General features: G+C 47.9%; 1 protein-coding gene across 1 annotated transcript in view; it reads right to left on the bottom strand.

Annotated features, from left to right (window-relative positions):
* The window catches only part of LOC118636310 (phosphofructokinase, platelet), a 64,219-nt gene extending 43,420 nt beyond the window's left edge, over positions 1 to 20,799 (bottom strand). Inside the window, exons 1-2 of the mRNA XM_036271396.1 lie at positions 20,639 to 20,799; positions 8,795 to 8,868 (exon numbers count right to left, since the gene is read on the bottom strand). Coding sequence (XP_036127289.1) covers positions 8,795 to 8,868; positions 20,639 to 20,753 — 189 coding nt within the window. The 5' untranslated portion in view covers positions 20,754 to 20,799. The remainder of the gene's footprint in view (positions 1 to 8,794; positions 8,869 to 20,638) is intronic.
* Positions 20,800 to 25,262: the final 4,463 nt, after the last annotated feature.

Here is a 25,262-nt window from a genome sequence, read left to right as displayed (position 1 = left end):
CCCCAAGAAGGAAGAGTTGGCTTACCAGGGACATCTGCCGGTGTCTGGAGACATTGCTAACTGTCACTGCTGTGGGATCGGGGGTGGTCCTGGCTCCACGTGGGCAAAGGCAGGACACCCCCACACACACACCCTCCCATCATCCCCTGCAAATGCCAATGGCACTATGGTGTGTGGTGTAGAAGGGAACCCTATCTGTCAGGGCAGGACCCAGACAGCAGAACATGTGGACATGTCTGCAGTTCTGAGGTCTTTAGAGAAGTGAATGCAGTTCAGAGCCTCTGTCCCCCCAATTCCACGCCTGCAGGAAACCAAAGGAGTCAAAGGCGCACATACACATTATCACAGCCCCACCCAGCAGTCCCACAGCCCCTGGGCGTGGCTTGTGCTCAAAGCTGTCCAAGTGCAGGAAGGGCAAATACAATTTTCATTGGACAGGTGAGGAAACGGGACCAGAAAGGTCAATTTATTTATCCCCCATCAGAGATGTGTACATAGGTTCATGATCACTTCTCCAGTTGTGGGGTGCAAGATGAACCAGGATTGAGAAGGTTGGAACCCTAAGCACCACTAACATTGTGGCACATTTGAGTGGCGCTGTCAAGAGTGGGAGCCACCGCCTCCTGTTCCAGGAACGGTCACCAGGGTGGGCAGGAAAGGACTGCAAGCAGTGTCACCAAGGTTTGTTGCTCAAGTGACTTTAGGAAAAAAACTAACAGATTTAGACATTTTTGGATTTCAGAAGAGCAGATACAGGGTCATTACATCTGTCATGGAGAGAGAATCATCTCAATCCAGAGATGACATTGATCACCAGTGTGAAGTCCTGTGGGTCTTGGGCGGGGGAAAAGGGGGTGGCTGGACCGGCATCAGGCAGGGCAGACACTAAAAACCAGAATTTTTCTCTTTTTTTTTGGCGGGGGGGGGTCATGAAAAGCATTGCATCATCTCCAGGCAGGAGATTTCAGTTCCAATGCCTCTGTCTGCAAGCTGTTCCCTTTTCCCTCCATATCTAACAACGTCAAAGGCCTGCTCACTCCTAGGGAAAAAGTCACGTGTACTGCAATTAGCTGTACGCCCAGAGATGCCCTCCACCAAAGGTGCCAATTACCAATAAAACAATCAGAATGAAAATTAGAACTGTCCTAACACCGTTGCACATAAGAATTCTCTGCGACATCGTCCCAGGGGAGTAACTGTAGAAATGTCCTGTATTTCCCTAATGAAGAGGGATCTGCTCAGACTCAGGACTTTTCACTGCCCACCTGCTGGAAGGGGCAGGAAGAGAGCTCACCCCCCTTACAGAGAGGACTTGAAGAATGCAGCCCCCACAAGTCATAGGAGGACTATGAGAGGGAGTAGCCCTTGCAGCCCACTTTTCCTAGTTGAGAATGGAGAGAATAACTTGTTTTTCTATGTCAAGACTCCTCCAAAGGAGCTCAAAGGTTCGTGGACATAGGAACACCTAATGATGCTCCATCACAATTTGTGCATTTTGAAATGTGTGAGTCTGATAGGTACAGATCAGAATACATCTAAATATCCCCAGAACACAAACAGACAACCACAGGACAGAGTGCCAATAAAAAAATAAAAACAGATTTCTGGTCAGGATGGCAGAGCAGGTAAATGCTGTTTGACTCCTCAGACGACCATATCAACACGCAACTAAATTATAGAAAAACCACCCCTGAGAACCACCTGAAGTCTAGCTGAACAGAAGGCCTATAACTAAGGATTTAAAGAAGCAGCCATGTTGCCCTGGCCAGTTTGGCTCAGAGTCTGGAGCATTGGTCCATGGACCAAAGAGTCAAGGGTTTAATTCCAGTCAAGGGCATGTACCTCAGTTACAGTACCTCAGTTACCCCCGGCCCTGGTTGGAATTGTGCAGGAGGCAACCAACTGGTGTGTCTCTCTCACACAGATGTTTCTCTCTCTCTCTCCCTCCTACTTTAGCTGAAGATAAATGGAAAATATCCTTGGGTGAGGAGTAATAAAAAAAGAAAAGAAGCAGTCATGTCTACAGTAGTAGGTGGGGCAGAGATGTGGAACAGGCTGTCCAACACTCCTGTGTGGCGATCAAGAACTGGGAAGGCTATCAGAGCTGCAGTGGCACCCCCTGAAGAGTGAGGGGTCCCAGCCCCATATCAGATCCCCCAGCCCAGGGTTCTAGTGCCGGGAAGGGAAGTCCCAAAACTCTGGCTGTAAAAACCAGTGGAGATTGTGGCTGAGTGAGACAGAGGGCTTCAGGAGTCCCAAGCATTTCTCTTAAAGGGCCAGAGCACAGACTCACTCACAGGCACACTAACTGTGAGCTCCAGCACAGAGGCAGCAGCTCAAAGAATGCCAGGGACACAGAGGAGGAACTGACTTCCCTAGCTTCAGGATGAGGACTGGGGGAACAGGGGTCAAGGCAGCTCTCTCCAGGACTGGAAGTGCTAGCAAGTGCTGTGTTGAGCTTTCCTTCCATTCAGCTGGCAGGTGCAGGTGAGCACCAAATCTGAGCTTTTCATTAACCTAACTAACACCATTAGCCCTACCCTGTGACACCCTGAGGTCCTACCCCATGCAGCTTGTACACTCGCCAGAACCTCTTTCAGTGGCTTTTCCACATAAGTAACACCATGGACTTTCCTAAAATCTCTGAAAGGTCCACAAACCCCAACTAAGCAGTGACTGGTCTAGGCATGCCCTTGCCTCTTGCTAAGCAGCCCCAAGCCCAGCACAAGAGGCAACCACTCTAAACTTGCATTGTAACTCCCATCAGGTGACCCCAAGCCTGGCACAAACTGCAGCCAGTGTTGGCCTGGAATGAAGCTTCAACTAAGAGGCCACAAGCATAAGTGGCAGCTGGCCTCAGCTCACATCATGGGGCCCACCAAGGGGGCCCAATCCCAGCTCTACTAGTAGTTGACCTTGGTTCACTCCCAAGCACAAGCACCTCCCTAATACCTCCAAACCCAGCACAAGCAACAACTAACCACAGATCACTTTGTAGTTCCTACGAGACAGCCCCAAGCCAGCCTCAAGCCTGACCTTGACCTGCATTGGAGCCTCTCTTAAGAGGCTCAAGAACTAACACACTCAGTAGCCAACTTCAGACTATATCACAGCAGCACTCAAGCAGCTCCACAAATGTCACATCCAAAGGATGGACTTGGCTGGCATGAAGAGCCCTGATAAAGTGACTCCCACTCTGTGTGGTCAGGCCCTGCACAACAGCTCATCCACTGTAGTCATGGGAAGCCCTTGCAACCAGTATGCTTGAGGGTCAGTCCCACACACTGACATGCTGACAGTAATCAAGGCTCAAGTACAACAACAGAGCACACAAAACCCAACACAAGGGCCACTCTGGAACACATGGCTCAGGTGATCAGAGAAACCACACCATAGGGTCCCACGGGACACCTACTACATAAGGCCACTCTGCTAAGACTGGGAGATGTAGCAGCTCTACCTATTACATAGAAATAAACTCAAGGACTCAGCCAAAATGAAGAGACAAAGAAATATGAAAGAACAAATGAAAGAACAGGACACAATTCCAGAAAATGAAATGGAGGCAAGCAATCTATAGATGCAGAGCTTAACACGGTTATAAGGATACTCAATGAACTTAGTGGTAGAGTAGATAAACTCAGAATTTACACAAAGAGCTAGAAACCATAAAATAGTCAGAATGAAGAATACATTTAGAGGGAATCAATAGCAGATTAGATGAAGCAGAGGATCAAATCAGTGGTCTGGATGACAAGGTAGTGGAAAACAACCAATCAGAACAAAAAAAATGTTTTTTAATGAGGCAAGTTTAAAGGACCTCTGGGACAAGATCAAGTATGAAATTATATGACACTGAAGATACAAATAAATGGAAGCATATACCATACTCATGAATAGGAAGAATTAAGATTGTTAAAATAGCCATACTATCCACATATTCATTGCAATCCCTATCAAAACACCAATGATATTATTCACAGAACTAGAACAAATAATTCTAACATTATATGGAACCACAAAAGACCCTGAATAACCAAAGCAATCTTGAGAAAGAACAAAGTTGGACATATCACGCTACCAGATACCAAACTATACAAGGCAATAGTTATTGAAACAGCATGGTATTGGCATAAAAACAGATATATAGATCAAAAAAGCAGAATAGAGAGCCTAGAAATAAACCCACACTTATATGGTCAATTAATCTGTGACAAAGAAGACAGAACTATGCAATGAGGTCAAAGATAGATTCTTCAATAAATGATGTTGGAAAAACTGGACAGATACATTTAAAAAAAATGAAACAGAACACTTTCTTGCACCATATGGTCATGGGTAACCCTCACAGTCAGTTTATTGTTATAAACTCAAAATATATTAAAGACTTAAATGTAGCCATGGCTGATTTGGCTCAGCAGTTAGAACTCTGGTCCACAGACCAAAGAGTCTCAGGTTCAATTCTGGTCAAGGGGACGTTTTTTGGTTGCGGTTCAGTCCCTGGCTCTGGTCGGGGTTGTGCAGGAGGCAACCAATCGATGTGACTCTCTCACATCAATGTCTGTCTCTGTCTCTATCTCCCTCCCTCCCACTATATCTAAAGATAAATGAAAACATATCCTCAGGTGAGGATTAAAGAATAAATAAATAAATATAAAAATGAGGTTGTTTAAAAAATAAGACTTAAATGTAAGACCTAAAACCAAAGAACTCCTAGATGAAAATGTCCTAGACAAAAACAAAGGCAGTAAACTTTTTGACATTGCTCTTAGCAATATTCTTTTAGATATGTCTTCCCAGGCAAAGGAAACAAAAGAAAAAACAAATGGGATTACAAAGTTTTTGCACAGTAAAAGAAATCATCAACAAAACAAAAAGACAACCTACTAAATGGAAGAAGATATTCACCAATGATACATCTGATAAGGGGCTGATATCCAAATATATAAGAAATTCATACAATATAACACCCAAAACACAAACAATATAATTAAAAAGTGGGCAAAAAACTTGAACAGACACTTCTCCACAGATGGCATACAGATGGCCAACAGACATGAAAAGATGCTCAATGTCGCCCTGGCCAGTTTGGCTCAGTGGTTAGAGCGTCAGCCTGCGGTCCAGAAGGACCCAGGTTCAATTCCCGCTAAGGGTACGAACCTCGGTTGCAGTTTGTCCCGGGCCCTGGTTGGGTTGTGCAGGTGGCAGCCACTCAATGTCCCTTTCACGTCGATGTTTCTCTCTCTCTCTCTCTTTCTCTCTCTCTTTCTCTTTCTTCCTCTCTCTCCCTCCCACTCTATCTGAACAAAAAAAATAAAAAAATGTCCTCAGATGAGGATAAAAAAAAAAAGATGCTCGATGTCATTAATCATCAGAAAAATGCAAATTAAAACTACAGTGCCATACCACCTAACACCTGTCAGAATGGCTATCACCAATAAATCAACAAGCGTTGATGAGGAATGTAAATTGGTGCAGGCACTATAGTAAATCGTATGGAGGGTCCGCAAAAAATACATATGACTACCATACGATCCCTCAATTTCAGTTCTGGGTGTTTATCCAAGAAACCCAAAACACTAACCTGAAAAGACATATGCACCCCCATGTTCATTGCAGCATTATTTACAATAGCCAAGATATATAAGCAACCTAAGTGTCCCCTGATAGAGAAATGGATAAGAAAGATGTGGTACAGGGGGGATAAGTGATGATGGAAGGAGACTTGAGTTGTAGTGGTAAACACACAATATACTGATGATGTAGTACAGAATTCACCTGAAGCCTATATAGTTTTATTAACCAATATCATCCCCAAAATTCAATAAAAAATAAAGATGAGATACATATATACAATGAAATATTACTCAGCCATAAAAATGAATGAAATCTTGTCATTTGTGAGAACATGGATGGACCTAGAGGGTATTATGCTAAGTGAAGTAAGTCAAAGACAAAAACACATATCATATCATTTGACTTATATGTGGAATCTAAAAAAAATAAACAAACAAAACAAAAACAAACCCATAGATACAGAGAACATTTTGATGGCTGCAGAAAGGAGGCAGGCTGGGGGATGAGTGAAAAAAATGAAGGGATTAAGAATTACAAATCGTCAGTTATAAAAACAGTCATAGAGAGGTCAAGGACAGCACAGGAAATATAGTCAATAATATTATAATAACTCTTACCATGTCAGTTTATAATAGATTTATCAGAGTGATCACTTTTAAATTATATAAATGTCTAACCACCATGTTGTACACCTAAAACTAACATAATATTTTTGTCAACTGTAATCAAAAAAAATGTTTCAATAAAAAATAAATCACACAACACAACTCTTAAATCTGAGGAGGAGGACTTAAAGTTAGTCAGTGACTTTGTCAGTTTCAGTACCCAAACATTCCACAGGCACACAGCCACCAGCCCCCCCACCCTCAGATTGCCGGCATTCACACCAAGTTCAGATTTGGCCCTTGGTTTAGTGTGGGTTTATGGACCTCAGCATTACTGACATTTAGGCAAGATCATTCCTTGTCGGGGGGCTGTCCAGTGCATTGGGGGATGTTGAGCAGTATCCCTGGCCTCCACCACTAGATGCTAGTAGCCCCGCCCCACCCCCCCATAATGGGACAACCAAAATGTCTCCAGACATTAATGTGTTTGGGAGGTTGATGTGGGATTCATGCTCTTCCCAGCCTTGCTCGTGATGAACAGTGACACGGAGAAAGTGAACTGTCCATGAGGACGAGTCAGTTCCTTTAGCCAAGAAATAACTGAAATGACTTCCTTCCCTTCCCTCCACACACCGCAAAGCCATCGCGCAGACCAAGTGCCTCTCGTTAGTGAGGGATCTTCAGCTCAGTTCACCTGCAGCATCACCTGGGAGGGTCACAAAAGCTGAAGGAGCCAGCATTTCTGGTGGATTTCTGGTGGAACATGCCAGACACAGGTCTGAGTCAATTCGTCTTCAGCAAAGCTGAGAACATTTTCTTAGTTATAAAAGAACCTGACGTGAAGGTGCTCCAACCCCCTCGAGGTTTTTAAAACCACATTCACGTGTTAGGAGCTGCCGTCCGGCCAGGTGTGGTGTCTTCTCAAGTTCAAAGGCAGAACACAATGCCCTCTCCTCCCCAAAGTGGAAATGCAGAGGAAGCTGTGCTCATGCACGCACCCTCCTCAGCAGCAGCGAGCAGTCATCTGGGCGCAAACTCAGACATCGGAGGGAGGAAGGACGTGAGAGGGGTGAGCCCGGCCTGCGTCTAACGTGCTCATTCCACATCGGTGAACAGGGGACAGCGGCTGCCCAGCCAGGCCCGGGACGGACATCCACAAGGGTAATTTGACCCTCAGTACATCCAAATGGAAAATAACAGAACAGTCTGGAGCTGCTTTGGCTGGGCTCGTCGTTTTAACGTGGCCCAAGTCAGATGGCTACAACCCCAACCCCACAGAACCACAATGTGGAAAAGCAAACCAAAACACGAGAGAAAACATCTTTGCAGCAAACAATAAACAAATGGTTACTCAGACCAACGAGCAAAGACCATGAGCGGCCACATCCCAAAAAGGAGAAAATGACTTTAGTAAACAGCTAGGGCGAGAGCGATGAGGCCCTCACGGAACTGAGGAGTTTGATACCACTTTTGGGTGCGTTGAGGGGTGGGGTGGGGCTGGAACATGTTTCAGAAGTCACTAGGGAGTCACAATGAGACCCATTATCAGGGCCATGTCTTCTAACTCAGTCAGTGCCTTGGGGTCACAATAATCATACAAAGCACAGAAGAGCCTCACATAGTAACATGGACCTTGCTGAGTTATGACAGTTGAGAAATGGGCAGTGACCTAAATAGCCCAGTGTGTGGCAATGGAATGACCCAGGAAATAAAAGTTCTGATAAACGTTGAGATATCAGTGTGACAGACATTATCCAGACATTTAAAGCAATAGTTGTGGGATGTATGTGGCACAGAGAAAACATCAAATGTAATGGCAGGTAGAAAATGTACTATGCAAAACACATTTGCTGTAATGTTAGTAATGTATGTGTTTCCTTCCAGTCGTTCACATACATAATACTTCAAAGAATCAGCATAACATACCGACAGTGATCTTGAAGGAGTCATTTAAAAATACATTTTCTTCTTTCCTTTTATAAGCTTTATTATGTTTCACAATCTAAATCTAAACTGTATTTTTTCTAGTAGTTTTGAAATAAGTCACGTGGTCCAAACACTACTCACTGCGGTACTGCCTCAGATGCAGGAGATAATGGGCTGAGACTGCTGTTGGATTTCAGACTCCTCATTTTGAAATAAATGAATAAACAGATACTAAGGAAGTGGTCTAGATTTTTCATTAATGATGAAAAGCTCAAAGTGGTCATTTTTCTCCATTTATCTTAATGTTTATTCCAATTAAACCCCTAAATGTTAAGTGAATATGTCACTTCTATAAGGAATGAGAGCTCCACATAAATACAACCGGTTTGAGATCATTAATCCTGCAATGGACATCAAAATGGCACCGTGTGCCTGTCTCATCTCCTCCCAGCTTTGGCTCCTGAACACAAATCTCACAGAGGTGCCTCTGGACCAGGGGGCACATCCTCCCATGTAAGCTCTGTGTGACCTGGGCTCCCCTGCTGGCCCCCCTGAGCAGCTGCCACTGTGCTGACCCTGGGCTGTGGTCAGCAGGGTGTGGCCCTGGCGGGCATGAGAGCTCCAGGTGAATGTGAGGTGGGGCTACCTGAGGGTCAGAGAAAGCAGGGCTGCCAAACAACACTGACCTCACGGATGAAGTACACCTTGGCCCCCACGTAGATCCCCATCCGCACGACGGCACGGACAGCAGCATTCATACCTGGAAAGGACAGGACAGCAATTATAAGACGAACCAGGCATGCAACTGGCGATGACCACAGGGAAACCCTGACCTCTAAGAAGGCTCAGATGAAAGATGGGCTTGACACATTGCATCCAGGATGAGCATCAGGATTGAGAGAAAATGCAAAGCAGAGAGCCTGGCATTTGCGGGCTCATCCACAGGTGAACTCCTTGGAGAAGTGCCTGGCGCATGTTTAATTTGGAATAGTTCTGCTCACAGGCTTGGACACAAGCTGCTTCGATTCCCTATGCATTTGCATGCGACTCCTTGCAGTTACAAAACAACACAAATGATAGGTGTATAGTTATGGTTAGCCAAGTTCAAAGAAAATAGTCCTGAAAAGGACCATCTGTCTGTGATTTGAGGAGGAGAAGGTAAAAAACAGACAATTTCATCACCAGCTACCAGCGTAAAAAAATTTCATCCATGGTCTTCAACACAAAATCAGTCGTGAAATTTTATGGAACGAAAAATTAAACCAATATCCTGCAAATAAAAGCTGATCAAGATAAATCTAGGACAGTCCCCGTAGTTCCTCGGAGGACATCAGGGAAAGTAAAGCAACTCTGTGAGATGCAGGCGATCTGAGCTGCTCGCCCACTGGCTTCGGGTGAAGCCCAGGGGTTCTGAGCAGCCCTCGGGCGGGGAACCACTGTCCAGAGCTCAGCGAGCAGTCTGGATCGCGTCTGCCGAATCCTGTCTCCTGGCCTCAGCTGACGAGCGCAGGCCCCAAGAGAAGTGACAAGGAACGCGGGCCACTCCCTTCAGAGATGGCGCAGTCCTGTGCCCCGGAAGGAAGAGCAGAGCTTATTCCAGCCAAGCAGCTTCGAGACGCCCAGTGGTTCCATCTACTGCCTACATACATTTAAATTTCGGAAACAAAAGTCAGGACTAAGGATGTTGAACGTGAGCCACCAGGTAAGTGATACGTTTGGTGATTAAAACAAAAGGCACTGTGGTTCCCAGGAGTACACTCAGACACGGAGACTGAATGTGTACATATTTGCACGGCAAACCCGCTCAGAAAACGGTTAAAAATTTCCAAATTATGTTCAGCCAGTTCTGAAATGCTAGAATAAAACTGTTGACTCTGAAAGGTGACAGTTTTGAAAAGCTACAATATTCACCCAGCTGGTGTGGCTCAGTGGTTGAGCCACTCTCTGGCCAGGCTAAATCCATGTTTAATATCTACTCTTTACGTACATGTGGACATATTTATATTTGGTAGTCTCATGACTTCATGTTCAAATCTAGTTTATTACACCAAGAATTTGAACAACCTACTAATTAAGTGGTAGTCATCTTTCCAGAACCTCAAGCTCAATATTTTAAGATGCAATAAGTTATTTTTTTCCTCCTCCTGTTTTCTTTTTTCCTCTCTCTCTCTCTCACTGAACAACACAACTTTCTTCTCTGTTGCTGAAGCTGGATACTACTAGTGCCCTCGAGAGGGGTGCCCATAAATGTCTCCCAACATTTCCCCCAAATCCTGCTGCCTTCCTCTAATATTATCCTCACTCTAGTCAGAATGATTAAAACAGCTTTTTCTCTTTTGTTTGTTAATACAAGTAATTTTGGTTAAAAAAATTACAGATTCTCGCCTGGCCAGTGTGGCTCAGCGGATTGAGCGTCATCCCATGGCCTGAGAGGTGCCGGTTCCACACCCAATCAGAGCACATGCCTGGGCTGCAGGCTCGATCCCCAGTAGGGGACATGCAGGAGGCAGCTGATTGATGTTTCTCTCTCCCTTCCTGTCTCTCTAGAAACATCAATAAAAACATTTTTAAAATGACAGATTCTGGAGAAGGTAAAAGATCAGTGGTTCCCAGGGGTTTTGGGGGGGGGAGGGACAAACAGGCAGAACAGAGGAATTTTAGGGCAGTGAAGCTGCTCTGGGTGACACTTTAATGGTGGGTGTGTGTCATTAGACATCTGTCCAAAGCCACAGAATGTACAAGAGTGGCCCTCATGTCAACTATGGACTCTGGGTGACGATGACGTGTCAGTGCAGGTTCATCAACTGTAACAAATGTATCTGGTGGGGATGTTGATGGGGAGCTGTGTGTAGAAGAAGGGGGGATGTGGAAACTCTGTACCTTCCCCTCAATTTTGCTGTGAACGTGAAACTGCTCTCAAAAATAAGGTCTTAAAAGAATAATTACGATCAGGTAGAGGTCCCTCTCCCCTGCCTGCCCTTGGGAGACAACTCACAAGCCCCACAGAAAACTCAGTAGGACTTGTCACTGTGCTGCCTGTACTTTCACTTTCTTAGCTGTTTTCTGTCAGCTTTGATGTTCTCCCCCTAAGACATGAAAACACCCATGCTCCTCCTGCGAGTCCCCAGGGCCTGGACGCATAAAGCCAGACTCCTCAGGGAGCGCCCTCCCACCACAGCCACTATTCCTACCTGCCCAGCCGCCTGGACCTCCTCCTTGAACCTCATGCTTCATCTGCATGGCACAACCCCAGGGCCCCAGGACTGCCCCTGCCCCAGGGTCAGGCCGCCCACTGCCCCCTCCCCTCAGGATGGGCTCCTGGCACTTCCCTGCTGACTCTTATTCCAGGAAGGAAGGAGACGCCCCACCCCAGGCTCACACCTGTGTCAGTTTATGGCCCTTGCGCGCTGACGCTGACATTTCCCGTGCTCACGGGGCAGGTGTGCAGGGAGCCTCCGCCCTCAGACCTCAGCTGATAAACGAGCTCCTCGTGGTCCCTCCCAACAGGCTCCATGAGTCTAGGCCGGTGCTCTGCTGTGGCCACCATAACTGGCGAATTAACCACCAAATGCTGAGCCGCACCAATGCTTGTCTCCGGGAGCCTCACAAGGTTAACACCCCACTTCCCCCTTCCTGAGGCCCCTGTTTCCGAGGGGGGAGGGCGGAGGAAGGGAGATGTTCATGAAGGCAGGATTAAAGGAGACACATTGGGGATTTTAGAAGTGGGTAAGAAATGGCAGGAATGAAACTGACAAGGGGGATGTGATCCAGAGGTGAGCCCAGAAGGCCCCCTGTGAGGTAAAAGCCTGCCCCAGCTCTGACCTCTGTCCCGTGAGGTCTGAGCGGCCGTCATGCCAGCCCCCTGGCCTCAGTCTCACCCTGCCTCTTAGGGTGAACCTGTGCTCCCTGAGAAAATGGCCGGTCACCTGCCCGCCTGCTTCGGGCCCCAGGTGGGGGCTCCTGGGCGCCCAGGGTTTCCCAGGCAGGGGAGGACCCTGAGCACGCCTTTTCACCAAGTTCACCAAACTCCCACGAGTGAACCACAGTCTGAGAACCAGGACCCAGCCTCACGGGCTTGATTCACTTGCCAGTTCCTGATTTAGTAAAACCAGCTGGCCTTTCCCCCAGCTGGGAGCTGGCAGCTTCTTGATTGGGCCTGAGGGGCATCCTCTGCTCGCTGCACCCACAACTGAGTTAGAGCCCCAGCACCCGGCTGAGGCACAGGGCAGTCCTGGGGAGACAGCGAAGCTGGGCTCCGAGTGGGTACATTGACAGCCACGTGAGCAAAATGAAGAACCATTAAGAACCTGCGGAACAGGTGTGTAAACCATGGTCTTTGTTTTCTTTTACCTTAGAAGATGTCCTAATGGCTAAGTCAATGGCTTAGCATTAGAATCACCAAAGGGAACTTTAAAAAAAAAGGGCTGCAGGGCTCCCATTCCCTGTTGTTTGGGGTGGGGCCTAATTGGCTAGCCAGCTGCTTTTCAACTTGGTGCACAGCCAGGACCCAAACCGCTGCCGTGCTGGGCCCTGCCCTGCTGGAGGAGGAAGGGAGCCTGAAGGACAAACACCTAGGAACACAGAAAAAGCCAGTTTTCACCCATGGTCTCTTACACACACGACCAGGATCACGACATGGGTCCCCTGTACAGGTCTGACAGTCTTCTAGGGGAGCAGGCCAGTGGGTTTTGGTTGTATTGCAGAGCACTGTCCTGGGCTCAGCTGTCGTCCACTCAGAATACAGTTTAGGGCCTTTCACTTAAGCTGCTGCTTTTTGCTGTTGTTGTTTTGTTTTCTAATCTTTATCGTTGAGAGAACTACAGATGCCACCACCCCACCCCCATTTATTTTTTTAGTAACAGCTCAGCACAGTGTGGTCCATTCATTTTTCTTTGGTCTTGGTAACCAGACCTGGGACTTAAACAACTTTCATAATTATTTCCATGGGACAATGGAAGCCTGCTACCAAGTAAGAATCTTAATATTTGGAAAGTAAGCTCTTCATCATTTGCAAAAACTTAAACCCCAGCCCTGAGGGGATGTACAATTCTGTGATGGAAACCAAAAGTAAATAAACCTTGACAAACCTAGGAAAGAGTTAAGTGGGAAGTGTGTGGTAATTATTTTAGATACAACAGAAAGACTAGACTATTAGATTGTTTTCTTGACCTTACCTCTTAAGGGCTTCTCGCTAAACCATCCTGCAGGTAAGCTAGTCACTAGTGAGCTCTTCCCTGAAGTCAGGGAGTGGGATGGACCCCACCTTTCCAAATACTTCCTAAGATTCTGTTCTGGTAAAATCTAAACTTTGAGTAATTTGCAAGAAACAAGGAATATGTTGATTCTGAAAAAAAAATTGAGATTCTTTCATTTCCTATGTGGTCTGAAGGGCATGATAAACCTCATTAGGAATCCCTTTTAGCCACATTCCTTGCATATTTCTCAGTACTTATAACCATTTCCTAACTAATTAATTTGGATATTTAAACTTTTTGAAAAATAAAGTCAGGTTGCTCAGCTCTCTTACTGGTTTCTTCCGAAATTCACGTAGTTTTCATGTTTGTACCAATGCAAAGGTGTGCGATATGTTAGAAAACAAACTTAAAACACACCTTAACTTGCTCTTGTTACTAGAGTTCTCCATAAAGCTTCCCCTTGTAATAATTTAAGAATGGGCAGGAAACAAATCCTAAAAACTGTGTTAACAATGCTAGCTCCCCCATGAACCAAAGTTACCAAGTTGGGAAGCATCTCCACCTCATGCAGGATCCAAATCTCTGGGTCTTGTCTTGTGTTCAAAGTCAGCAGGAAACTTAGGTAAGTCCATATGGGGGGGTTTGTTCATTCACCCACCCATTTATTCGTCCATTCATTAGTCCATGCACCCAGCACACAAGATGCAAAGGGTGTCTTCCTTGGCCAGGCACTGCTGTCTATGTCATTGAGAAATCGGGGGAAGGTGGGTTCGTTCTGGCTGGTAAATAGTAACATAGTAAACAAACATGATGCTCAGTGGTGGGAGGGGGTCAGGGGAAGGATAAAATGCATTGCAAGGCGGGGGAACTAGACAGTGTGGGGGTGCAGAGAGGGGCTGTAACTGTCCACCAGGAGCTAGTGTTGGCCTGTTCCGGGAGAAGTGCTTTTTGCTCTTTGAGGGAGAATTGAAGGAGGGGAGGGAAGCCAGCCAAGTGGACATCTGGAAAAGTGCCTGCCACGTGCCGCAGCCCAGCCTCCACTGCAGATGTGAGACCACAGCCAGCAGTCCGCCGCGGTCATTCCAACTTAACAGTTGCTAGAGACCCTCTACACAGGAGCGACACTGTGCCAGAACCCCGCTGTGGAGTGAGAGACACCCTGAATTTCAAAGGCTCAGTATGGGAAAGAGAAAGATGAACTAAGTACTCTTTATGTTGACTATGGATCAAAATATTGGGTTGAATAAAATATACATTTAAAATTAATTTCACCTGTTTCTTTTACTTATTTTTCAGTTAAGTGGCGGCTAGACAGTTTAAAGTCAAGTACGACAGGGGCCCTGTGCCCAAGCCTCATTCCCACTGCACGGTTCGCTCCAGAACCCGCCCTTTACACTGAGCATTCTGTGTAACTCTTGCCACATGCATTAGCCTGAAGCTCCTCCTGAAAGGCGGTGACTATTCCATTCCAAGTGCCCTGGGCGGCCAGTTTCCAGTGGCCAGTTTTTGCTGCTTCTCCTTTTGGTCACTGGGATAAGCACTGATGTAAACAAAGTCCTTGACCAACCCTATCTGACTCTACCTCCGCTCACTCCTTACTCTGCATTGCTCACTCTTTCTCTGCTGCATAGAGAGCTCCTATCAGAGGCCAAAACCTCCATTGACAAAACCCACCCCATGCCCTTTGGTCCCTTCCTCCAAGTGGAGGGGGGTCCTGCCAGGTGCCCAGCTCCACCCCTGAAATCCACTTAAGGCCCAATCCTGCTCCTCGTAAAATCCTAAATTGGCCACTTCTTCCCTCTCCTCTGCCCTCCATAAAACCACCCCAATCAGAGGCAGCCAGTGCCTCCAGGTGGTTTCCTGGTCACACAAGCTAAATCCAAAGTCCTCCTCACCACCTGCCCCTCCCCAGGAACCTTGCCCCTCCGGCCCTGACCTCTTCCTTGAAGCCCCCACAGGCCTTTCCCCCCATGGTTACAGAAAACTAAAAGCTTCGATATAGAACTCAAACCTTTTACCAGGGAGAATTGGGGCCATTTGAATACACTGTACACATCTGGTGGGCTGTCACAAGCAATTATAATTACAAACATGAAGATGGAGCAGCGACATTCTAAAGGCAGACATCAGAACACAAAATCATCCATCCACTATGATTGTAATTGTGCTGAAAAGGTGTCTTTGGATAAAGGACAGATGGCCGTTTGCTACGAAAGTAGTTGAGTCACTTTTCCAGTGACTCTTCAACCAGCTTCCCAGGGTGCTGTATTTTTGTTACAAAGTACCTGCCAGCAGCCTCTTTATCCCATGTGCCTTCCCACCATATACATAGCGTGCTGGGGATTCCAGGCACTGTGCTCACTCCTCAGGAGGGATGAAGCAGCAAAGCCCCCGGTGGAGCAGCAGTGGGAAGGGGTCTCAAATATTTCACTTGAAAAATGAAAGATGTGGGCTCACTCAACTCCTATCTTTCTCCTCAGGGAAAGGCTTAAGGCTACAGGAAGACAAGGAGGACAGGAGGAAGCACAGGAGAAAAGCATGTCACCGCCCTGCTGCCCTAGGGCTCACAGCGTTGTCTGTCCTCGATGCAGGCCTTGCTGAGGTTTAGAAGGTCCAGGGAGGCCTGAGGATTCACTTGAGCTGCTGGTCCTGCTGGTCCTGCTGGTCCTCTGAGAACCATGCTTCAGTCCTGTGTCTACGGGGCATTTTGAAACCCTAGCAGCTCAGACCCTTCGGCAGTTTTCTATGCTGGTCTGTGAGGAGTTGGACTGGGTTGTATTACAGGGCCCTGTCTGCAGAAATGTGGAAATAAGTCATCAACGGGGTCAGAAGTTTCTCTTGCTTGGCTGACGTAGGAAAGGGTGCTGGAGGGTAACCCCTGCCGCGTTCTGCTTTAATTTCCAGGTCTTGTTTTCCTTTCACTGCTCCAGGAATTAACAACGGCCTCCCAGGTGGAGGCAGATCACGGGCCCTTCCTCTTGGGCACTGTTGTGACCTGGGGGCAGATGAACATGAGAAGGGGCAGACCTGGGGGAGGGCCCAGGGCAGCCTAGGTCAGGGACCCTCCACCTGACCTGGGGCAGCAATGGGGGGATGAGCCGGAGAGAGGTACCGGGGGTAGAAAACTATGCAATTGCAGACTTCCCACAATATACATGAGGTTAACACTATCATTTCAACACACTGCCTCCTAGACCCAATCACTTTTGTTAAATTATTACAATGTAAACATAAAAGATCCCACGACAGAATGCACAGGTACAGACTTCCAGGACCACAAGGGGCTGGAGCTGTGAGGCAGGATGCTCACTGTTCTCAGTCACCCTTTGCACCTTACGGGGCTCCAATGCCAGCACAGCTCCCAGCGGATGCAGAGGGGCCCACCCAAGCAGGGCCCCAAAGCAAGGTTCAAGAAAGACATGGTCAGGGAAGGACCACCCAGGTGCCCGGGCCTAGTCGACAGTATCTCACATGTCTGACTACTAATCTCCGAGTGTTCATCATCCCCAGACATTGCTCAGGAGATGAAAGTGTGCTTTGGATTAACAGAGATTTAGTTCATTGACATGACTGTGTGAGAAAAGAAAACAGCTAGAATGCCTAGAGGAAGGAATTGGTCCACACCCTCGGTGAGCTGCCAACTCCTGTGCTGGGCACCAGAAAGGCACTGGGGAATGACACCTGTCTCCCAGCCCCTCACTTCCACTACTTCACAGATGACACCCCAAAGTTCTGAGATGTACAAAATACACTTGGTTCATCCCAAAGCTCGCCTGCTCACATGTCAAATGAGGATGAGTTCATACATGAAGTATTAGCGCCTGCCATATAGAAATGGTCACTGATGTTAGTTATTCGTACTATTAATGGGGAAGACTTATATAGACTCGATTTATTTGAACTCTGTTTACTTTGCCATGGAAAAAACAAGCCAGTCTTTATGTCCACTCTGCCCTTAGGATTCACTCCATTGCTCAGAACTCTCCGCCCTACCAGGCCCTCCAGAAGCCCACATTCGGGGTCTCAGATGAAGAATCATTTTCGATTTTTGGTGTGCAACACAACCTTGCTTTAGGGTACTTAGTCATGGTTAAGTCTGTCTATTTGGCAATGTGGAACTTATGTGAGGTTAAAATGAAAATCCGTTTATATTTTCAGATTGCTTGTGACAACAGAAGAAACTCAAATAGTGAAAAAAATAATCATTAGCCTTAGAAATATTCTTCCCTAATGGGTGGGGATAGGGGGACAGGGGGTCAGGAATATAGATAGAGGATTTATGGTGTTTTAAATAAATATATAATGCAAATTCCATTGGGTATAGAAAGCATTTCATCACTTTGGAAACAAGTGTTACATCACCTCAGCCACTCTCGCTGTATTTTAAAGTGATTGCTATTTCTATAGAAAGGCATTTTCTGTTCCATTAACAAGCTGCTTAAAAACCACCTGCATAATTTTGAGCAAGCTGGATTTTTCTCACTCTGGAGCATTAACTAGACTTTACAACCTCATCTGAGAGAGGTCCCTTAAGAGCACTGCCAACTGCAAAGTATTTGGATTGAGATCTCATAAAACTTAGCTTAAATCTTGCCACTGCCACTTATGAGTCGCATAACCTTAGCTAAATTGATCATCTGCCCTGTGGGTCTTTGTCCCCACCTCCAAAATGAAGACACATGTCCTGGAGCCATGTAATTAGGCCTGGAGATTAGACCTGTAAAACTCCTAATACATAAACTGCGCCAATGCACAGCAGCTATAATCACACCAACATGAAATTTTACTGGAAGTTCATATCTGATTAGAACATTACCAGGAAATGAAGATGTATGTTATTTGTTGTGTGTGAGGGAGAATGCTCTTTTTGATCTATAGCCACGAGCAAAATTCTTCTATCTCAGAGAAAATCCAACACTGATCTAATTTAGAATCAAGATAAAGTGGTGAAAGAATGGTGGACAGTACAAAACATCTCTGGGAGTAATCTACTCTAAGGGTCTGTAAATCTGCCGCTGCCAAGACCAGACCCTCTGAGCATGTCTGGGCGTGAGCTTTCTCAGAAAGAAATGCATTCAATCGCTGAGGCAGATCTAACATAAAATCAAAATAGAAGATCTGGCATTTTGCAGGAAGTCCAAGACAAAACAGCAGCCGCAGCTCGTTGGGGGAGGGGGGGGCAGACAAGCAGCCATGGTGGGTAGTCAGGAATGTAGGACAGCCCAGATGTGCCAATTGAGAGCATCAGGCCATCAAATGTGATGTTACCCACTGAGGTGAGAACTGCCATCTCCCATAAACCTAACATGGCACCAACCAACCTCCTCCTACAAGTTTTGTTCTTGAAGTATCCTTTCCACTGAGGTGTGGGCTTACTGAATAGATTATTTTATAACTGATTACAAGTGGCAGGTTCAGGATAAGTAACAGAGAAAATGCTGATTCTGTCTATTGCACCATTATCCGGAGTGCCTGTATGTCAACTACCAGGTAGTTGTGGAAACTTTTGGACAAGGATTCAAAAGAATGACCCATAATATTTTTGTCATCAGACATAGCACCTTCATTGTAAAATAACTTTGAAACTCTGACCTTGAAGCCTGGAGGCTTAAGACCAGTTCCTCTTCCTGTGTGAAGGTTTCATTCTGGTTGGAAGGGCAGAATGCCATTCATTTAAGATGCTTCCTCATTTGTGCTAGCATCTCCAAACACACGTGCTTTTGAAGCTTTTGACAGGGAAGCCATTCTCAGCCCCACCAGGACACCAGCTGACCCCACCCGGCACATCTTTTGGCGTTCATTTCAGTAACGTGGGCGATGTCATCTATTTCACTCTGCCATCTCGCCAATCCTGGCCTCTGCTATATCACATTTTTTTCTCTAGCTTGTTTATACCCTGAGTCACTTTACTAGGATACCAAATCAGAGCAGCCCCACTTCCCTGGGAGGCAAAGGCACAGCCTGTGGAGCGGGGGCGGTGACACCTTCAAGAGGACTGGCAGGGTTTCACTGGAACACATGCTCTGGGGATGCCACGCGCCAGGTGCCTAGGACCTAGGACGCAGACAGCGACACGCCGAGCATCACGTAGGCGCTAGCCAAGGGCGCCAACCTGCCGCACCCGGGCCAGCCCCGCCCCGCTCCGCTCAAGGGCAAAAAGAAGGTCGCGGGGAGGGTGGGCTCAGGCCAGGGCGCCAGGCCCATAACCCAAGCATCTGTCTACCGTGTGGTCTCAAAACAGGTGAAAACGAGGCCTTTGAACTAATCTGCGGGACCGGGGAGGAGGGGAAAATAAAAACCAAACGCCAGCTCCAGAAGGCGTCTCCAGCCTGCACGATCCTTAAGGCTCCAAGGACTCATCCTGCCTGAGAAACGCCAATGCACTTTCTAGCGATTGGCTCACGCTACGCAGGGCTTTTTGCCTGGATCCGGAAAACCCACCGCCTGGGAACCCCTGCACCCCCACGTGCACCCAGCGCTAAGGTTCGGGCGTGGCTGTGTCACTCCTTCTCCACATTATAGAATTGCTTTCTGTTGCCTCCGCCGGCCAACTCCCCGAAATCCGCCTCCACGTTGGGGGTGGGGAGCCTGGCGTCCGCGCCGGGTGCAGGTGACGTACCGGAGTCCCCGTTTCCTGATCCTTACCATCCTGGGAGGCTAGCGGGTAGGCCTAGTGACCCATTTTAGTTTTTGGTTTGGTCACGAGCCGGAAGGGGACAGGAGATTAGAACGGCGGAAAACCTCTTTTAAAATCTCCCAGCGGAAATGTAAAGCGTGCGGGACATCTTGTAACCCGGGCCAGGGAACGCCCCGCGTCCCCCGTCGCGTCCTGCAATCAGCAGCGGAAACCCCGCAGCGCTGTGCAGGGACACGAATCCTCAGGTCGCGCTGCGGGGACCCGGCCGTCTCTGCCACGACATGGGGCGGGAGCCGTGGCACTGGAGGTGGCTGCGTGTAACCTCGCTTCAGGGGGGCCTCCAGCCCCATCCTACGACTCGGATTTGGAATGACCACGAGGGCGGTCCAGACAACCCCGTCGCCAGTTTCAATTTAAAAAATAAACGTGGAAGTGAAAAAGTAATTGATCTTCCTGGCTAAGGATTCTACTGCCATACTCCTCCCTCCCGCTCCCCTGCAGTGACTCCGGAGGCTGCGATGCCCGCCCCGCCCCGGGAAAGGACCCCAGCGGTTCCCGGGAGCCGGACGGCTCACCTATACTTCTCTTCTCCCCGCACCCCCATCGTTTGCCCCAGGTCCCCACATTTTCCCCTTGTTTCCTCCATCCCTTCTCCCCGGTATTCCCCCCCGCCCCGGCCCGGGAAGGTGGTCGCACACCTTGGGCATCCCCGCCGCTGGTCAGCACGCCGATGGCTTTTCCGTCCCCGGAGAGATGCTCCAGGAACTTTCGGAAGGAAGTCCTGGCGATCGAGGGGACATCGTCGTGGGCCATGGCGAACAGGCCGGAGACCGCGCTGGGCCGGGTGCTAGGCAGCCAGTGCGCCCCGCCCGCGCTGCGGCCGCTCCAAACCGCTCGCTCCGCCCACTACGCGTGCGCCAATCGGCAGCCGGGGGCGGGCACTCAGGGCGGGGCCTGCGGGCGATGGGCCGCGGCTGGGGCAAATCGCTCTGCAGTGTGCTTTGCAGGTGGGGGCGGGGCGCGCCGCTGGTGGGCGGGCAACGCAGGTGAGAAAACATTTCCCAAGGAAAGAGCCCCAGGTGTGTGTGTGTGGGTGGACTGTTACGAGTAGGGGTGCATCGTAGGGGTAAGGGAGGAGCATCGCAGATGGGAGGAGCATCATAGGTAGGCGGGATCACCGCCGCTGTGGGAGCATCGCGGGTGGGTAGGAGCTTCACAGTGCGAGAACGCAGCAGGTGGGCGGGGAATCACGAGGGGGGAGCACCACAGGTTGGGAGCAGTAACATCATAGGAGAACGGAGCATTATAGGTGGGAGAGAGTACCACGGGCGTGGGGTGATGGACCGCTGCAGGTGCGCGGAGCACCGCATTTGAGGGGAGCCCCACTGATGGGCGGGAGCACCAATTGCAGGGGACCGAACCCCTGCCGAGGCGCGCGCCCCTATTTTTGCATAATTGCTCGCCAGGAGGTGGTCGGAGCCGCGGGAATCCTAGCTGTCCCGCCGGCTACCCAAAGGCTCTCCTCCGGCCTCAAGGGCCTCAGTCGGGAGGAAGGACCAGGAGCGGACGCTCTAGTTGATGGGCCAACGTGGAGTCGCTGCCGGCGATGACGAAACCCTGACCCTTGTCTCCACACGGGCCCTGGCGCGCCCGCGGGCCCGGGAGAACGAGAAGGAACATGACTGTAGAGGGGACCTTAGCGACACCCTAGCTCCCGGCTTGGGCGGGAGGAAGGCAGGAAAGGCTGGCGGTGTAGATAAGACCCAAGTTCCTACCTAAGGAAATCGAGTTCCTGCGCTGTCAGCTGGTTGCTCTCAGCCCTGGTGGGAGCTCCAAACCTAGCATACTTGCATGGGTGTGTGTGTGTGTGTGTGGGTGTGTGTGTGTGACACTTTGCTGGGGTGCAGTGACCCTAAGAGTTTCATACAGGGTCCCATCCATTCGCAATTCACGGTGGAGATGGCACAGCATCTGAGCCTGCTAGGTACGCAATAAATGTTTGTCTAGTGGATAAAGGAGACTAAGAATGGCTCCTCTGTCCACTCAGAGAAGCCTGTGATAGCAACATAATCAAGCTATTTGCCATAGGGCCAGCCCACACGGAAGGGGAGTGGGCTGCACAGACTTAGGTTGGGTGCTTGCCTTCGCCTCATCTTGCTGTCTATTTCTCTGAGCATCAGAATTTTATTGTAAAAGAGAGAGGGAAAAAAATGCCTGCTGTGGACAAGCCTGGAGGTCTGATCTCTGCTCTCAGCCAGGATTAACTGAGAAATTTTGGAACCCCTATGATTATGGGAATCACCTGGCCTATTTTTTCTGGCTCCAGCAGAACCACCGAAGTCCAGTTTCCAGGAGAGCTGCCAGAGAATATGTATTTTTAACAAGCTCCCAGCTGTTCTGATTATTGCACAGTCTGAGAGCAACTGGCTGATGGATTGAGCTCAGCAGGGACAGAGATGCTGAAAAGGATGCTGGGTGTTTTGACAATGGCACACAGGCGGCCTTTACTCTCTAAGGACAGAGGAGCCAGGCTCTAAGCACCTCCACTCAGAGGTCTCCAGTACCCCCAGCCTAGGATTTATACTCTAAAATAATCCATTCCTTTCTAAAGCATACTACACTTGGAAAAGTTGGTGCACACTGAATTTTATCTTCTTAAAATGTGATGCTTTTATAATTTAGAGGACTGGTCATTTGTCATCGAATTGACTGAAATATAGAAAATGATAGATAGAAGCTAAGAGTTCAAACATGACATTGTATTATGCAAATTATGATAAAAATATGCACACATTTTCAATTGCTGTTTCAGTTTTGAAGGTAAATATCTATTGACTTGGAAATACGTTCTGGAAATATTAATAAGAGGCAAGGTTAGAAATAATGGAGGCCTGTGTGTGTGTGTGTGCGCGCGCGCATATATGTATAAATTAGTCCAGACCTTTTTATTACAGGTGTTGCTTATTACAGGTATTGTTTTTTCCTCTAGTGAACCAGTATTGTTTTTGGTATAAAAATATTACAGTTAAATAAAAACAATAAAGTTTAGAGTTGTCAGATTCCAAGGTTATGGCTGTTTTGCGAAATTACTCAGAGTTGTGGTTCAAATAGGAAATGCATGATTCTGCCCCGATTAAGCATATGAGCTCAGTTTCTCAGGAAATAATATAAACAGACATTAGCTAACATGGAAAGATAGAGACATGTCTCCTTCCTTTTACTTTTGCAATACATGTATTTTAATAGTTCAACTTGAGGTCTTTTGTTTTAACTTGGGCTTTAGAAGAGAACTCTCGATACCAGAGGGCAGAATTGCATGCCCTCTTAACTGTACAGCTCACCTCCAATAGGACATGATGCACCTTAATTTTCTATTGCTGCCTCATATAAATTCCTCCAAACTTCTGTGGCTTATGCCAAACCACACATATCACAGGAGCAATTACTCCAGGGGTCAGGAGTTCAGGTGGGCTTCACTAGACCCTCTGCTCAGGGTCTCAGGTGTGGGTGCAGGATCTGAAACTCACCAAGGGAAGGAAAGGTCTTCGTGCACTTCCGTGCTGTGAGCAGGATCCATCCCCTGAGGGCTGCTGGACAGAGGGCCTCCGTCTTTCATTGGGGTGAAGGCCTAAACCCTGTCTGTCATCTTGGCATTTTCCCTTGGTTCCAACCAGCAGCTAACTTTGAGCTAATCTGCAACCCCAGCTACACTTCCATCCCCTTTTCCTCACGCCTCCCCTTCCCTCTCCTTCTCCCTTAGATTTTGGAAAATCCAAGAATAAATGAAACCATTTGCTACACTAGAAAATGCTGTCTTCAACCCATTGCCTCCAGCGCAGTGAGCAGAAGCAGGACGGCAGGCACCGGCGCCCAGTGGGCAGCACCCAAGTTCTCAGACGTGTTTGGTCGATACTGGTGATGCCCACTTGCTTTTCCTTTCTTCACATATGTAACTGTTCTCCTTTATTCTTGATTTGGCAAAGTGTTTGTCAGTAGTTAAAAACAAAATCTTCTTTTGTTGAAATCGCCCCTCCCCCAAATTAGTGGCAGGCGGGGGGGTGGGGGGGGGGTGCGGAGGGGTAAGGGAAAAGGCCTAGGATTTGGATGTGAAGACCTGAGTTTGAACCTAGTTCTGCTGGTCAAAGATGAAAGCTCTGACCAACACTTTAACTAGAATATCTCCAGAAAGGGCTTCTGCTTTCCAGTGTCTTCGTGTTGTGGTCCCCACTTTCTTTACTCTCTGGTGATGGTACAGCAATAACTTCTTACCTGTTTGTTCTGCTTCCACCATCTAGTCTCACATCTGATATTAAAATACTTGAGTGTAGACCTGGCAAGAAGGCAGGTAACAGACTGAGGCACTATTACTGTGAGCAAAGGAGCTAAATTGTTCTGAAAACAATGTAATCGGTCACTAGAAACATTAAAGATAATTTGTCCCGCTATGAGAATTATTGAGGATTCATTAAATGCCAATATTCAATGTCGTCAACAACTTTATTTTTTATTTTTATTTAAAAAAATTTATTTTTAATCCTCACCCAAGGACATTTTGTGTTTATCTTCAGATAGAGTGGGAGGGAGAGAGCGTGGAACAGAGAAAGAGAGAAACATCAGTGTGAGAGACATATCGACTGGTTGCCACCCACATGACCCCAACCAGGGCCGGGACAAACTGCAACCGAGGTACGTGCCCTTAGTGGGAACCGATCCCAGAAACCCAGGACTCTCTCATCTGCGGGCCGACGCTCTAACTGCTGAACCAAACTGGCCAGGGCTCGTCAACAACTTTAAATAAGCCAGCCTCACCATGGCCGCAGTCCTGGAGGACATGGGGAGGAGGCTGGGCTCTGGGGTATGGGGTCTCAATTCTCCCATAAAGAGGATCTGATGGATTCCAGCCCCGACTGCCCCACCCGTGGGTCTGGGAGGAAGAAGTCCCTTCTGTGTCATCGCCTCACTTGCCCTCTGCCTCTTTGGCTAAAACACACTGCCTTCCAAGGCTCTGGATAGTGGAGCTGCACATAGAAACCTTTGTCCCCACAGGCGCCTGGTTCTGTCGCAGGAGACACCCCTCTCTTCTCAGGTTGCTTGGCTACTGGATTTCCACCTCCACGCCAACACTTGGACCTCAGTAGAGGATTCAGAAACTTTCTTTATAGTCAACTAAAAAATTAAAGGGCACATCTAGAGTGAGGTGAATAAAATGCAGAAAGTCTAGATGATGAGTCGGCATATATGCACATATACGAACAGTCCGCCTGGTTCCTACACGCAGGTCCAGTTCTGCTCTGGGCTTCCTAGCGCCCAAAGCACACGCGT

Source organism: Molossus molossus, unplaced genomic scaffold, assembly GCF_014108415.1.
Source record: "Molossus molossus isolate mMolMol1 unplaced genomic scaffold, mMolMol1.p scaffold_m16_p_1, whole genome shotgun sequence".
NCBI lineage: Eukaryota > Metazoa > Chordata > Mammalia > Chiroptera > Molossidae > Molossus > Molossus molossus.
This window is presented reverse-complemented; position numbering and strand designations above follow the sequence as displayed.